We start from the raw sequence: 17,681 nt of genomic DNA on the forward strand, positions 1-17,681 counted from the left end.
GAATATGCAGCAAAAACACGGTACCCCTCCAAGAAGGCATGGAATGACTTGAACCTCATGCATTTTACAGTCTCTGCATGGTGCATATAGCTTCCCTTGGCAAATGTACGATCGACATTAAGACAGTATCGATCAAATACATCACATCCTCTGTCACAGACCACTGCTTTTATTTCTTCTGTGATTTTAGGGAGAGAAAAAACAGCAATTAATTTCTTTCCAAGAGTGAAAATACATGCACCATGAACCTCCTCTGGCTGAGACGGCCGAGATGAAAAATGCACAAAGTTGAAATGGGTAATTAACCAACCTTGGCGAAATATCGCATCCTTGCTGCATAAAGGCACCCAAGGAAAACCAGAGACTATTAAATATTCCAAACTCATTAGTTGATTCATTAGTTTGCGTTTCTCTTCCATCTTCAAATTCCTCAGTGTGCCACTCGTAAGGGCTAAATCTGCTGACCAGGAATAAAACTACACTGACCCCAATGTAGGCAAAAACAATGCACATCCAGATTTCATATGCTAATGGATCAAGAAATGAAAACACTCCTGGCTTGGACTTCTGAGGTTTCTTGATCATTATTGATATCCCCAGGCTCATAAACGGCTTTGAGAAGTCAATCACCTCTTCTCTCACCAATGTTATAGTTAATGGAGCGATTGCAATATCGGCTTTCTGTAAAGGAAGAAAAAAGGCAAATAATAGCTAATACAATGAACAGAGCAAATAGTTGTTTAGTTTCTACTGCATTTCACAAATGGGAAATAGGACAGCAAAGACACTGGCAACACTCGTTTCCACCAAGCACGTCCTATGGAGAATTTCAGAAAATTTTAGTTGAAACTCTTCTTATTGAAATACATATAACCATATGGTCGGCATATTGCAAGCTTCCCTTTTTACACATGCCCTTTTAAAAGTATATGACGTTTAAAAGTTTTAGCACAATACACTGCCTTTCACCTGGCCAAAAGGATGAAACATGCACTCGCTTCCCCCCAGCTTCATTTGCAAGATTTGCAATCTAATTCTATGGTTTACTTTCAAATTTCTTCATGTCAATACAAAATACTAATTCTCTATCAAAGTAATTAGTCAATTTTCCTCTATTCTACAGAGAAAACTAAACCAAACCCCACTCCTTCCATCATTAATCTTTAATAGCTTTATTATAAAAGGTATTCTTACCCCATAAACAAGTTCTCCAACCATCCCATTCCAGATTTTCGTGTCTGCATCCCTTGCCCCATACTTGCCATCCCCAACAATCGTGAGCTTATATTTGAATCCACAGTGTTTAGCAATTTCTGTAGCTAAGTCCACACAATAGCCCTCATATCGATCATTTCCTTCAAGCATTTCGTGATTTTTCTTCATCATGACGTATGGGGATTCCTGCACAGAAAGAACTTGCCTTAGCTACTTGGTAGAGACAAGATACATCAGTTGTGCACTTCATAGATTAGTAAGTTTTCTTTTACATGTGAAAAAAAAAGAGAGAAGATAACATCTGAATCATACATGCTATGTATATGTTAGCTGTTAATTATTAATGTGAAATGTCCTTAACACATTTAAATACTGCATTTTCCAGAGTCATACACAAAAACAATACTTACAGGTATAGTGATTCCCAGCAGTATGTTAATAATGACCATGAATGTTAACAGGAGTTATGCATTCAGAGAAGAAAGAGTAAATTCCAAAATCAGTTTCTCTCATACAGTTTGGATGGAAGAAGGCAATGGTACTTAGTTGCTTTTGTTGTGGTCTTAATAGAAGAAAATTGCTTCCTATTTCACAACCGCATCCCTCCCTGGAAAACACTTCAGGCTCTCCAGGCTATATCTTTATTGAATTACTATACAAACAGTAGGTAAGATACCAATAACTATGTAATAAAGTTCTATCATCAGCAAAAGTGGTGATGAGTCATAAGTCATATTAATGTATCTCCTCTTTGCTCTGTTGTTACTGAACAATTCTTGCATCCACCAAAACTCCTACACTAGCCTGTGACTCGTCCAAACTGATAAAGAAGCTGTGTAACTTACAAAAAAATACTGTTCTGTGACAGTACAGAATGTTATTTTCTAGAACCAGAATACAACTTTTAATGTTTTGTTTTACAATACACCAATCTTAGCAGCTACAATTCTGAAGCATAAGAACCGGTCTCTTTGTTGGTTGGCAAAATCCGTTCTCTAAAACTAGCACTATGGTTCTGCTTCTCAAAGTTCCTTTCCTTTGAGAGCAGGTATTTAGTTTCCACTTTCAGATCTAAAAATTGTAACTTTCTAGGTTGTTCAAACAATGACTGTTGTCTTCTACAGAAGAAAACCACATACATTTCCTTAGTTTCCAGATTTTATTTATGCATCATGAGTAACAGGTCACAACCTCCAATAATAATAAGACAGTGTATTTAAACTAACATAATGACAGGAAACAAATGACTGTAGGACAGACTGTCTTCTGACAAAATATGAGGTTAATTACCAAAATAGTGGTGACAATAATAGTCTTATTCTCTAGTCCTGAAGATTCATTTCCAAGAGGGCCATCAAGAGGATTCACAACCATTTTGTCCACTTCACTCCAATATCCAATCTAAAGAGAGTTTATAGGATGCACAGACACCAGTGAATATGAACTTTTACAGAAAAGGTAAAAGCATGTTATTACTATGCCTTTGATTTACACCCACAGAGAACTATTTTAACTATGTTTACCAGTGTAAATATACCTGATTATGTAAAGACAATAACAAATAGTTAAAAGAATGAACTAATGATATTTGTTCAGATCAATTTGTCTAATACATGCCCACCATATTCATTCATGTGTCAACAGGTTTCAGTATCAACATCACACACTGTAGGACTGAAAGGGTTACAAAATAGTCCAGACTAGGAAGAAATGAGAAACTGGCTTTTCCTGAAACATTTGGAATTAAAGCAGAAAGACAATCACATTTAAAGAAACACCTCTGAAAAGCTGTATTTGGCATCTGACATTCAGAAGCATATTTCCCCAAATACTGGCTCACACATAGCAATTCAGATCAGAAAACAAAAGGTTTAATCCACAAAACTGAAAGGAAAATACCTACAGTACTTACCAGAAATAACTCATATTTGTTAGAAAGAAAGAATACTTATTTTAACTTTGTTATGAAAGACCACTGTAGAGTACAGCTGTAACAAAATATTATCACAACTTATGCTTTAATTAATCTAGTTTTTCATTACCTACCTTAACCTGCTGCTTAGCACCATAAAACCTTTAAAGACACTGTAAGACAATTCAAATTACCTTCCGAGGACCAGTACTTTTGAGTTCCATGACATTTATTGTAAAATTGATTCTCTTTCCGTTCTGATCAAACTTTATATTCCCTGTTAGACCTTCCACCTGAACCTATGCAGACAAAGATGAAAGTGGTAGAAAAATTACGTTTGCCTCTTTTTAGAAAATGCATTCTGTGGTTCCATAAATAATTCAAAAAAACTATTTCAAAAACATTCAGTACAGACTGTTTCCCATAGGCAATATATTATCTTAGTATGAGACATTCTTGAGGAGTTCACTTCCGCATAATTCCAGCAAGAGCCAGGCAGGTTAGAAGACTGGAAGGTTCTTTTCAAGCACTTATAAAGAATTTCACACATGCACTCATCCCAGCATTCACTGCAAGGAAGCTACCTGTTTCAATGCCCTTTCTATTTCTACACCATGACCCCATGGTACAGCTGGATTTGCAAGACAATCTCCAGCATTTCCTCTTCTGGAGATCTCAATCCTCTGTTTACGTAAATTACGGAAAGCTTCTGTCATCACTTGAACAGCATCATAGGTCAGAGCAGATGTATACTGAAAAGAAGTGAAAATATTTAATTAAAAAACAGTTTCAGCTTCACTACATCTTGCAATCCACGCATTAATCCATTAAGCACAAAAACAGATTAAAAAGGACAATAAGATACACTTGAAATCAGAACAGTTTTTCTTTAGTTTGGAGATGCCTGGTCTGGACAGGAGGACACTACCTTCTGAGGGGTATCTAGGCAAATTAATGAAGTGTTCTCCCTCAGACTGACTACTGGAAGTGCTAATAAATCTAAGACAAGAAGATTTATAGCTGTTTCCAGCGTGAATTACATTTCTTTCTCATTACAACTGTGTAACAACGCCGTGGGCAGATACGGCTGGAAGTCCATAGAGGTGAAAGGGGGAAGAAAGAAAGAATTTCCACTCTTTAACTTGAGCTGGCCTCTAAAAGTAAGAAATTGTTCCTCTGACTACACTCATCATGTAGATGAATTTATATACGGATTTTAGACTACATCTCCTCCTCCAACATATACACGCACAAAACCAAACAACATATACAAATATAACTGTTAAATTTAACTTAACAAAACTCATGGGTAACTATTTTCAAGTACATAATACTTGAAAATATCATGCAAAAACAGTGTCACACCCCATGTGACAAACAGTGTCAACACCATGGAAAAACAGGGTTTGAGCTGAGACGTCTGGAAGAAGTGGTGCCCCCTCAAAGAGCAGTATAGGCGAGGAAGAGCCCCACATTCCTAATCTGACACAATGTAAGCAGCTTTACAACTTTTGAGACACCAGGGAAGATTCTGGTGGAATCGCATGCATTAGAAGCTGGGGCTAAACAGTCCAAGACAGTTACCTTTAGCGACTGGAAAATTTTACACCTTAACTAACTGACTGAAGAGAAACCACATGTGCACGTACACTGATGACTGCATTAGATGGGCTTTAGGAATCCAGAACATTGCAATTATGCCAAATACAAGGAACATTTTTGGAAATATGGGCCAGAATATAACTACTTACAGCCTTATGAATTAATGCAATGATCCCTATGAAGGCTATTAGATGCTGAAAATATATAAACTGTAAAGCAGAGATAAATGATATATTGGCTCTTTGCTTCAATGGCTCAGATTTTAATGAGAATTTTAATTAGCTAGCTCAAGTCATGCAGAAGGTTCTTGTAACCAAGGCAGGCTCCTGAACTGAGGTCACTTTTGCATGCAACTGTTAGACCTTGGAAAGGAAGAAAAGGAAGGCTGAACTCTTTTTTTCAGATATGTAGTCTTACTGATTAATGTGAATCTTCTAAGAAAGTTCTCTCAAGGACTTTACGGAAATCTTTAAAGGGACCAGAACAGCGGAAGAATGTAAGAAAAGACTGGTTGAAACAGATATTGCTCTCTACTACTGGAGTAGCAGTGATTAAGTGGTGGACATGGATTTGAAATGAGGAGAAGGTAACACGACGCTGACTCATTTTTTTGCAACTGACTGGCAATACTCCTTTAAGCATACCTCCTTGCAGTACAGAAACATATTGTACCACACCAGCATTTTAAGAAACTTGGGATACAGCACTGTCATTAACCCCTGAAACATACTCTGGATAGCAGAGAAAGTACAAGCTTGAAATTGAGAACCTATAGTGCTACCCAGTTTGGTTAGTCTATGCTTCATTTTATAGCTGGGACACATTTAATGTATTGTTTCAATAATATTATCCCTATAGTATATAATTACTGGCCTGAAAATTCACACCTCAGTCATATATTCAGTTTGTGCAGGGCTTTACCTATGAATGTATGTAACTGTATGTATATACATGCCATCTCATGTTTAAAATCCACATGCTTTAATTTAGTTTAAGTCATCTTTAACCTAAGTATCTCAAAATATTTTACAAGCATCTTACACCTTCATGTTGTTGGAGCTGCCATGAAAGCAAACAGCATATTTATCATTTCTTATTGCTTTATTCTGCATACACTTTTAGCTCCTAATATCTTTCATGGGCCTCATTAAAACTATCTATAGCTCAATGAATAGATGTAAAGTTGACCAACCAAACCAAACTGAACTTACTACCATAAACAAGAAATGACTGACAGATAACCTGCTAATGCATAGGGGTGTCTGTGAAATTGTCATAGTTGAAGGATGCATTAGCTCTGTCCTGATTCACTTTGTTTTACACTGGAGATTCATCCATGTTCTGATCTGCACTATTAAAATAAGTGGGAGCACTGTCTGGAATATTACTCTGTGGAAGTGGGTTGGGCTCTTAAAGCCTGCTACTTTTACACCATTGTCTATCTCCAAACTTCATTTCAGTTCCTTTCAACTTTACATGATAAAATCAGCAACTTCAATAGAAAATAGTATAGGTACTATCCTCTTGTTCCTACAGAATCACCCATACTAATAAAAGCATGGAAAAAAAAATGCAAAAAAATCTTGCCTCTCATAATTCCAGAACTATGATCATTTATATGGAAGGTATTTGGAAATATCAACTGATTATTTGTAATTTTTTATAACAATCCTGGTCCTGAACAAAAGGGTGAGAAAAATTAATAAAACATAAAATTAACAGATCTTATTTTTTTAATTAATCTTGGTAAAGATGAGGTTAGAGATCAAGCCCTATTTATCTTAAAAAAAAACATAGTATCTTTATCAAATTTGTTTCCAGAGGTTATAGAGTCAGATCAATTTACCTTTTGATGCTACCCTTTATTTAAATCCAATTCCAGCATTCCTGGTGCACAGAACAGCTTAACAAATAATAGGTGTTTTTGTACTGAAATGCCATAATGTTTTGGGCAGAACATCATATGCATAGAGTGCCTTAAGCAACCTTACAAAAACTGAAGTGTTCAGGTCCAAAACTGTTATCCAGAAAAACTGATTTTTTTGATGTGTCTATGCTCTTCACGTATCTCAGTTTCCTGTAGAAAGGCTGCTTTCTGGGCACACCCAGAACAGCTTTGGTTTCTAGCCCAGTAACTAGGCACCTGCTTAAGCTTAAATCCCTGGAAGCTGAACACTTATTTGAATGACAAGCTCATAGCACATCCAGCAGACACTGCCAAGACTTGGTCATCTGAATTATCCCAACACTCCCACTGTAGGATATTTATAGGGCAAATGACCTTCTTTCATTGCTTTTAAAGCTGAATATAGTACAGATCAGAGTATTTATGAACCCCAAGGTGCTTGGCCTTTCTACTTATTTCACCTACTACTCTAGTAAGAAGGAGATTCCCAGACTGCAATTCCTCCCTCATGATTACTTCAAATCCAGAAGAACACTCTTCTCACTTGAGTCGTTGGTTATTAGAAGTGCTAATTCAGCAGGAAAAAAAGGAGTGCAGGTACCTGCTTTTTTTTTTTTTTTTTCCTATTTTACACTGAGGACAGAGGTTTTAAAGTACTTTGGTCTTCCCTTAGATTTAATGCAATGGCCAAAGAGAAGACCTAATGCTGCTATAAAACAGAGGTTTCTTCAAACCGTCCGAAAGATGTCACAGAAGAAAAACATTATGGATCTGGGCAAAAGTCTTAACAACAAAGGGAACCTTCTGTCTTCCAGGAGGAAGTAGAACAATGTAAGATCTTATTAATGGCATAAATAAAATCAAATATTTGTATTTGAACCCACAGCATTTTACTTCTAATAAAAAGATGTTGTTGACTTCTAATTCATGCCACTGCCTGTAGAAAATATGCATACAGGCAAAATAAATTCCATTTTACAATTACTTGTGTAATCTTACTTCTACCTTCAAACAGAATGCACTTGCAAAACAGAAATGCCACTGATGATAAAATCACCTTTAAATTACTGTAAAGAAAAGAAAACATATCCCTTTGTAATAATCACCATATGAATACATGTCCTGGGTTCAGCAGTAGCAGTCATGTCTTCTCCGTGATCCAGCAGGTAAAACCATAGGGTACTAACCGAGCCCGACCCTGCTTAGCTAAAAGCCTACAGCACCCAGGATTCCCTGGTGCGTTGGCCGGGAAACGAACCCGGGTCAACTGCTTAGAAGGCAGCTAGTCAAAACACTGCACTGCACCAGCTACCAAGGAGGAGAAACATGACTGCTACTGCTGAACCCAGGACAATACATAAAACCTTTTTCTTCAAGGCTAAGCTACAGAAAAGAATGTCACTTTTCAAAGTGTTACATATCAGCAGGATCCAGTAGCAAAACATGAAGCCTATGGTTTTAATAGTGAAAAATAAAACCCAACTGGAGAAAAGTAAATCAGAGGATGAGAAGAAAATGCACAAATAGGAAGGCAAAAGACTTCTCTGAGAAACCATGTTGTAAGGAAGGGATTTGAAAAAAGCTAGTATGAACGTTTAAATGTTAAAGGGTAAGAGGTGTAGGGGCTTTTTTTGAGGGGATGGTGTTCTAATACTTTTATGTCTCTTTAAATTCCCATATCCCATCACAGAAGTCACTTCCTCTTTATAAGTTAAGGTTAGCTCTAAATCAGAAAGCATATGTGACTTACAGCAGATATAAATTTTAAAATACAAAATCCCCTTCTGAAATATTGTCTTCAACCAGTGCTCTTTTGGGGAGAAAAACGGACATACAAGCATTAACAAGTATGGTAAATATCCCTGACTTGAGCTTTTAACCAAGAGAAAGTTCTTGAGATGATCATAAAAATGCATTCTAGTCAAATAATTAATGGTTGGTATAGTTAATGAAAATGGTAGAAGAAAGATTACAGATTAGACTATTCTGTTTTATAAAACGACTGATACTATATGAATGATAAGAACCTGAAAATTCCATTAGGCTGTTCAGCTATACTATTTTCAATCACAGTCAACAAAGTCCTATATATTAATGGAAATAAATAACTTACGCTGGAAGTTGTACAACACTGCAACATAAATGATTCTAAATTGGAATTTCACATGAGGATTCTTTGGATTGGAATTTTTGACTAGGCTATTAAATAAAGCCACACTAAATGAACTTTAAATTTGGTTTTAATAGATTATGAATCATCAGCATTCTCTGTAAGATCGATAAGAGGAGTACCTGGACCTCATATTACAATACACCTTCTACAAATTCACTTACTGTGGGCAGGAGGTGAAGATTGAAAACCAATAGGATCTGAGAGTTCTCATCATATACATTGCAGGTGTTCTAAAAATTTCCAAAACTTGCCATTTAAAACCAGTGGTAATATTTCAAGTCTTCAATTCAAAGAAAAAAAAACAACAACAACAAAAAAAGAAACAACCAGAAAAACCCCAAACCAAAACAACAACAAAAACACCACAGAGACACCCCCCCGTCAAAAAACAACAAAACCACCAAAAAACCAATACCGCTAAACCACACCACCTCCCTTCTCATTACCAATTCTCATCTACCACAACCAGCACAAGTATTTGCCTATTGTCTCAAGATGAAATGCTTTTTCCTGTTTTCTCCAGTCTAATTCCAAGTAAAATACTAACAGAATTAAATACATCAATCTTACCAGGTTACTGATTCTACCAAGAAATAGTTGCTGTCAGAGAATAATAAACACTTCATGTTTGCTTTTCTGCCACACCATACTGGCTAATAAAGGCAGCTACTACATTAACTGGTCCTTAATACTGGCCTTACCCAAGTTATGAGCCTGCATGTCTCCTCTCCTCATCCATATAACCAATCATCAGTGCTTACCCCTCCTTACTCCCCCAACCCAAGAAACATTCAGCCATCAATTCCTCTCCAGCTTCAAGCTGCCACCATTATTCTGTGCCTTTCACTTACACCCCAACAGGTTCTTTCCACTTTGCTAACCCCTTTTTTTCAAATGACACATTCCTCCTCCTACTATAGTTTTGTGTACCAGTCCCTCATTTCCCCATGCAGCTCTCCTGTCCTAACTGACACTGATTTGGTAAAGCTAAGAGGTATGCCTGATCTTGCTGAACAGCTAAAGCATGAAGGAATAGTAAGTATCTTCTGCTGATATCAACTATATTCAGGTAAACTGCTGGTTGAAAAAAGCAATTAGAAGTTCCTGTGAAAACAGGCAGGCGGAATCTATTGCACTATATTGGCTGAAGATCCTTAAACACTTGTAATTACTAAGAAAAAAAAAATTAGATTCAAATTCAAAGAAACGGAGCTACACAGGGACATCAGGACTTGGCTCTGTAGTCTTCTCAAGCCTTGCAAATACTTTTGCTTTAGCACAATTCATCCACTTTCACTTGCAGGATTGAGAAATCTGGGTCAATAGGTCCTTTGTATGTCCAAGAAAAGTCTACAAAGATTGCCTCAAACAACTCACTGCTTTCACAGAGTAAATGTTCCATTCTTTAATTGAGTTTTCTTTAAACAAACAAACAAAAAAAACAAAAACCCCAAACGAACTATTGCAGAATAAGTGATCACTTATGCAAAAAAAGCCTTCAGCTATTAAAAAGAAGCATTAACACCGACATTTCTTATGTCCACATTTTTTCATACACATTTTTGCAAGGAGAGAAGATTGAATACCGAGATTCAAAAGCTCAGTGAAATCAGACAGCTAGAATGCCAACTGCTAAAGATCTTTTTTATGGCCAGGAAACCAAAACACAAGGACTGGAAAACACAGGCAGAAACACTTCATAAATGTACAGTTTCACAAGGGCTTTTGAAAAAAAAATAAATTTACTTCAGTTCAGTTCCTGATTAAATCACATAATAAATAGTGAAATTAACAATTTTAAAAAATATTATTTATGTATCATTATAGACTACTTGAATTCAGGCATAATCAATTGTATTTTCCCATTTAAAACTGTAGCAACTGCAACAGAATATTACTTACAACTCTTATTAAAACGCCTGGCATTATAAAACTGTTTTCCAACACACTGCAATCATAAGAGGCATGACCCAAAATGAAGCTATTATCTAATTCATTAATTGTACATTTTTGCTTAGTTGTCTATATCTAGACCAAATGCTTTCTGAATTTCCAATCTGAGTAAGATTTTTCACTGTTCTCATCCTTCCTTGTTCCTTATTACCAGTGAGTCATCCAGATTTGATTTATTTCTGCAAGGTAAGTATGTACTTTCCTATTTTTCTACATAGTCTCTGTATTCCATCCATGAAGTAAATCAGCACCAGAAGAGTTAAACCAGCTACTTTCAATTACAATCTGTATTCTTCCCAAATTACAGTTTAAGATTGGCAGTTTTCAACTTCTGCAATTTTACCATAAAAAGCACATTGTTTCGTATGATATAAACACTTCAAATTCTAGAATCACATTACCTTTAGGGAGAAAAACAAAAGCACAGAACACACAAAAAAATAAACCCTCAAATAAAAAACTCCACAAATATCAGATTTTGTCATAATTTTCTAAAAGACTAGTCAGGCTGGACATGAGGAAAAAAAGTCTTTACAATCAGGATGGTCAAATACTGGCACAGGTTGCTCAGAGAGGTGGTGGATGTACCATCCCCAGAGACATTAAAGGCCAGAATGGTTGTGGTTCTGGTCAACCTGATCTAGTTGAAGATGACCCTGTTCATTGCAGGGATGACCTCCTCTGAAGGTCCCTTCCAGCCCAAAGTATTCTATGATTCTATGACTTGGCCATAAAAAAAAAAAAAGAGACCTGAAAATGTGAAACTATTGAAGGCAGAATCAGAAGACAAAACCAACCTGCCATTTTGTTATCTTAGCTATGCATTAAGTGTATGTGTGAGGGGAAAGATTATGGAATTTGAAATACAATTGTATGAATTCTGAACATCTGAAAGATAAAGATACTGAAGCAGTCCTGGCCATCAAAAACAGCTGCACTGAGTACTGGGGTTATTACCATCTTCCAACCCAATGGTGTTCTCTGAGAGCCTGAGCTGCTTCAGGTCTTCAACCAGACAGCCCCAAATTCTTTGCTGCATACTGCACGTAGTTTCTGTATAAATCATACACAAGTTGGCTTAGATACTTCTTGCATGCACCAAGCCTAACATTGCTCTTAGAAAAGCTCATCACAAAGTAGGATGGCTTATAGAATAGACTATTTCAGTTGGAAGGGAAGACCTCCATGGGCTGCAGCAGGACAGCCCGCTCACCATGGGCTGCAGGGGAATTTTTCTCTGCTCCAGTGCCTGAAGCACCTCCTTTTTCACTGACCTTGGTGTCAGCAAGCTGTTTCTCTCACATATTCTCATTCCTCTCCCTGGCTGCAATTGCCCCTGGCAGGAACCTTTCCCCTTTCTTAACTACATTATCCCAGAGGCACTACTACCATCACTGATGGGCCTGGCCTTTGCCAGGGTGGGTCCATCTTAGAGCCGTCTGGCACTGGTTCTATTGGACAAGGAGGAAGCTGGGAAAGCCTCTAGCAGCTTCTCACAGAGGCCACTCTAGTAGCCCCTCCATCCCCCCCCCCCCCCCCAAATTCTGCCACACAAATCCAAAACAACTTAGCATGTTTCACTAGCCTCACAGAGGTAAGAATTGAGCTTCTTCCTGGATTTAGACCAAAGGCTGCCCACAAACAGAATGAGTTTAACCAGATCAGGAAGTTGGAGCCATTGGATGTGAATGTGTGAATGGATATGTTGTCCTTCAGTGTCCTTCCATACCAGCAAGAGCTTTGCCTTACAACATAATAACACTAGGGCTCAGAAAGCCCGGCATATTTGTAAATACACAGTAATGGATCAAAAGGACATTTCAACTTGTTATTATTAGGCCTTTATAAAATTCAATGTGTTTTTTGTTTTGCTACTTGACAAAGAAATTTGCCATGAGGCTCAGTGGTACATTTCAAGATCTACACATTATTAGCTGTTCTAGAATGGCATGCAGAGACTGATAACCCCCTTAATTACATTTTTAATTTACTCTGAGGTAAACGGTATATTATCTTTAGTTTTGAAAAATAACAAGACCTTCTGTAAAATGACAGCAAAGCACTAGTTTCAAGTGTCCTGCTTAATCTTCAAATCTTACGGATTTTACCAGTACAGGTACAGTGCAGCAACAAACACAATCAGTGTCTCTTCTCGTCTATGTCCTAAGACTGCAAATTCTTACAATTAACACTTTACAAATTTTGAAGATACATTTTTAAAGCAATTTGAGCCACTTCCTTTTCTGCACATCTGTGGAACAGGTTTTCAACAATGTTTGTCTTTCTCGAAGAGCACAATCCTTTGAAATGCACTTTTTTTCCTAGAAAGAAGATCTGGGATATTAACTCTGCAATCCCTGGGTTATGGAATTCCTGGGATAATGTTACATGTCAGAGGCATGTAATCTCCTCTCATTTCTGTATTGACAACACTTCTATTAGCCTTCCTATCTCTTTCATGCAGAATGACAGTTCCCTAGATTCCACAGGAACTAGTGGCAAAAGCCCATTTAGAGCCACTGACAATTTAGACAACTGCCTTAAAGCCAAAAGGGAAAAAAGGTTATATGTAAGATCACATAAAATCAGAAGGGACAAATGTGAGACCAGAGAGTTAACCTGCTCTGTAACTTAGGTATTCATACACTACTCCAAGTAGTAAAGGATAACAAACACAGCTAGAAAATTAATATAAGAAGGAATGGTACGCTCAAGGACAGGCACAGAATGCATTTCAACAAGAATAGATGAAAAATCCTGTACTTTAAGGGAACGATCAAGTGCACAGATATTGTTAAGTGTGTATCTCATGATAAATGTATTTCAACAGTGTCATGATGGTGAAGAGAAAAAAACTCAAACTTAACATAAAAGGAAGTCCTAAAAGTAGCACTACCTCTGAGATACATGAAGCCATTACTTCAATTTCTACAGCATTACAATCAGATGCAGTGCAGTACCCAGCCTGGAATTTCAAAGACGGGTACCAATTAGAAAGGTTCCAGAGCAAAATGACTAACAGGATCTGGAATTAGTAAATTCAAAGGAAAAGGAATTATTTAGCTTAACAGGGAGGAAAGCAGGGACAAATATGGCCGCCATCTTCAAATGTAGGAGGACAGCTAAAAAGGAGAACTTCATATCCATTAGAAACAGATAAAGGAGTAATGGAATTAGGTGATATAAAGGCTGATTTATGTAGGACAAAAGACTATTTAAGCTCTGAAACAGAAGGCTTGGGGAAGTTCTGAAATCTCCACAGGAACTGCATAGGTATATCTGATTCTGTCTTTAGATAGGGAGGATGGGCCAAGTGACCGACTGCTCAAAGACTTTCTTGTCCTGATTTTATGATTTCTATGAGTCTGCTCTGCCTCCAGCCCCCTCAAGGATGGGAATGAAATTTGACATATCTCTGTCCTTACATGCAATGGCAGGAAAAAAGAACAAGTAATGTAAGAGCAAAATGTAGAAAGGTACACAAAGAAGGACAGTAACTGATACAATCAATCCCTCCAAACATTGCAACATAAATCCACATTTCTTCCTCCCCCCATCAATACCTTTAACATTTTAAGCTTCTCTGGTAATTTAACATAGAACCCAATCTCTTGACTACCAGCGTGATCCTATACATTCCTTGGGCAGACAATATATAAAGACAGATTAGCCTTTTTAATTGAATTTAAAATGTGGTTTAAGTGAATGAAATTCATGAAACTAAGTACTACTTTGTTTTTCCTATCCATAATAAAATAAAACTCAAAATATAAGATATTCCAAATAATCTCCTTCATCCCTTTCAATTTCTAGTAGACTTCAAAGGATCTACAATGGAAGAAATAAAAGGAATAGCTGTGACAAAGTTACGGATTTTAATGCATAATAAAATATTGCAACCACTCCATCTTACCTAACAAACCTGCACTTTTCCCCCTACTGGAAGGACTGCTGGAGGACTGGAATCCTTAACACTGTCCCACCGATTTATTTTTCCACTGATGAGAAAAACTGCATTTTGGTTTCAGTTACCCTTTTTTACTTCAGTCATGCATTTCACTGAGATTATTTCCAGACTATGATTTGGTGGGATTGTTATATAGGTAGGTAGATTTCAGTACTCAAAAATCAGAGACACAAAACAGTTTATTAATCAGTCACATCCTTTCCCTTTTTCCTAAATGACAGCACTACGTATTGCATATATTTCACTTATGTAATATGAATGTATCTAAAGGCATGACACAGACTAGTTTATCAAACATCAAATGAGAAATTATTCTTTCATAAACATTTTAAAATACAAAAATAACCACAGAAAAACTACAGCTTTAACTAAGTCGCCCCCAAATTTGGACTCAGAAAAAAAAGGACCCTACAAGCTTTATGCTTTAATTTATATCAAGGTTTGTGGGCTTTAAAGGATTTTTGTTCCAGAATTTAAAGAGTGGTTCTTCCATTTCTTGCTGAAACTCCTTATCCATCTCATTATAAATCAAGAACATGCTTAATAGCACAGAAGAAAGTTATGTCTAGAACATTTGCCATTTACCTTTTTGTCTTAATACATTTTAAGTATACTTACTCTTAATAAAATTTATGATTGTATTACTTAAAAGAAAAACTATTCAGCATTAAAATTGTATTATTCTTTTTTAACATCTTGCAAACTTTAACTCATTCTCATAATGGTCCAGAAGGTAAGAAGGTATTATTATCACTGTCTTATCCAGAGGGAAAACTGAGCTAAGGAGGTTTAACCACTTGCCCAATGTCACATCTTTTGTCACTCAGGCCTGAAATCAGACCACGATTCTGTACCTCAGGCATACCATTTAATTTTAGAAGTCTTTGCAGGATTTAGGCATCTGTCTCAAAGCAACTGTCCTAGCATTTCTCTGGGAGACCATGTTATATCAGAAACTGCCAGATCTGTGCTCTCTGGAAGCCTACATATGACTACATGTTAGCCTTTAAAACACTTCAAAGCAGAGAGAAAGAGGGGAAAAAAACCAACAAACCAACAAAAAAAAAGTCAGTAGATACTTACTACATCATCACATCCCAAACAATTACCTAACAAGCTGCTAGGTGCAGATTTACAGTGACACAAGTAAAATTAAAGTTGTCTTGAATATTTTTGACAGTGCAGCTTCTTTGCTCAACAGTCCTATGACAGAGAATGTTAGAAATACCCCAGAGACATAGAAAATTGTGTTGGCACAGCTGATTGTCTCTTGTCTTTCTATTCTAATTCCCTCACTTCCGGTACATCTGTCATGGTTAAAACAAATATAGGACATACCTTAATTGTACTAGTGTGTGCACCAGGATATTCTTTTTCCTCCAGGGTTGACCAACGTTGTATAAATTTTGACACCAGAGGATCATCATAGTCAACTATCTGAAATCCGGACACATTAGCTCCTCCAAACTGAATTTTTGACAAATCTCCATCAGTAAATCCCTAGGTACAGAAAAACATTACGTCTGTTATTCAAACAGTTTTGGCAGATTTCTCAATAGCATATACAAAAAAAGTTACCAGATGACTTCTACTGCAGAAATGTAAGCCAACATTTTCCTCAAACAGGATCCAGGTTTAAATCCTGGGCTGCCAGGATTAAGTGGTCAGCTCCACCAGTCAGCAACACCTCTTGTTGCTCACTAGACATACACCTCTATAGAGCAAGGGCTGAGTGGATCTGTCCTTGCCATGTTTACTTTCCTAAACAAACCTGTTTATTTCAATGGGACTGCTTAAATGAGAAAGAAAACACTTACATGAGTAACAGGCAAGCAAGTTTTAGCCAGAAATAGTTACAGCCACAGTTGGATCCTCTTTTTGTTAGGAATGCTAAAGCACATGGAAGGACTTACCATCTCTCCTGCCTCCACCCTCTGGTATAAAGAACTCCTCATTCATACAAACAGTAGGTATATCTTTTTTTCCATGTTCTGTGCCCAAACTTGCCATACAAATGATTTTACATGAAAGACTGATTTCAGACCTTATGGTTTAAATGAATGGTCTGAGTGAACATAAAAAGAAGTAGCAGCTTCAGACCACATTAGTATAAATTGCTAGAATTGCTCTACGAGGTGTTCTCATTACTGCATATTAAAGACAGTCATCAACAATGTGCTGCTGCATGCTAGTACAGGCATTTCTACAGGGATCATGAAACCTCCTTCGTTATTACTGTGAGCCTGACATTTGAACAGGAACTTTCATAGTGTACTTTCACTTCTTCTATCAGCATATTTTATTCTTAAAACAAATCAATTTTGTGACTTATCAGACTATAGAACATTATACAACCAAGAAAAGAAGAAAGAAGCTAGATTTAGTGAAGAAGATGGGATATGATTAAGTACCAGATAAGCTTTGTAACAGAGAAAAATATAATTTTAAAATCATTGCTATATATATTTTATACAAAAGATCTACAAACTTTCTGTATTGAATTCGCTTTAAAGTGTAAAAATCTGTAGAAAGCAAACATATTATCCAGCTTTAAAATACAGGATTTACTAAGTTTTAGATCTTACTGTTACAAAATTATAGCAATGGCTAAAATAACAACCAGTTAATATAACAAAATACACTTGGCATTCTTTCTAAAATCTCTATTTCCTTCAAGATTCAAAATACTATTTATACAACATTTGCAATGCAAAATAACAATGTCTAACAGAGAATTTTCAAATTTTATAAGACTTTTATGCTTGCATTAGAAATATCAATACCTTAACTTCTTTATCCTAAAAAATTAGTTAATAAATATAAAAATGAAACCCCACTGTTCTGCTTTTAAAAAGGCCCTTAAAGAATAAGGCATCTTTGCACCTGTCTAGCAACATACTTGATTCTTCAGAAAAGGGCCCTCCTGGAGGGGGGAAGTGTTTTGATCAAAGGT

At 36.6% G+C, this 17,681-nt stretch overlaps 1 protein-coding gene across 4 annotated transcripts in view; it reads right to left on the reverse strand.

Moving 5' to 3' along the window:
• The window catches only part of GRIA2 (glutamate ionotropic receptor AMPA type subunit 2), a 94,258-nt gene that overhangs the window by 22,978 nt on the left and 53,599 nt on the right, over positions 1-17,681 (reverse strand). For all 4 annotated transcript variants that reach the window (XR_009747301.1, XM_061475833.1, XM_061475811.1 and 1 more), the window contains exons 6-11: positions 16,067-16,228; positions 3,712-3,879; positions 3,322-3,426; positions 2,506-2,616; positions 1,195-1,401; positions 311-681 (exon numbers count right to left, since the gene is read on the reverse strand). Coding sequence is in view for 3 of the 4 variants with exons in the window: in XM_061475833.1 (XP_061331817.1) it covers positions 311-681; positions 1,195-1,401; positions 2,506-2,616; positions 3,322-3,426; positions 3,712-3,879; positions 16,067-16,228 (1,124 nt within the window). In the remaining variant the exon portion in view is untranslated. The remainder of the gene's footprint in view (positions 1-310; positions 682-1,194; positions 1,402-2,505; positions 2,617-3,321; positions 3,427-3,711; positions 3,880-16,066; positions 16,229-17,681) is intronic.

The sequence above is a fragment of the Pezoporus flaviventris genome, unplaced genomic scaffold (genome assembly GCF_033815535.1).
Source record: "Pezoporus flaviventris isolate CSIRO_AGI_PZ_B2104156 unplaced genomic scaffold, CSIRO_AGI_Pfla_v1 ptg000002l, whole genome shotgun sequence".
NCBI lineage: Eukaryota > Metazoa > Chordata > Aves > Psittaciformes > Psittacidae > Pezoporus > Pezoporus flaviventris.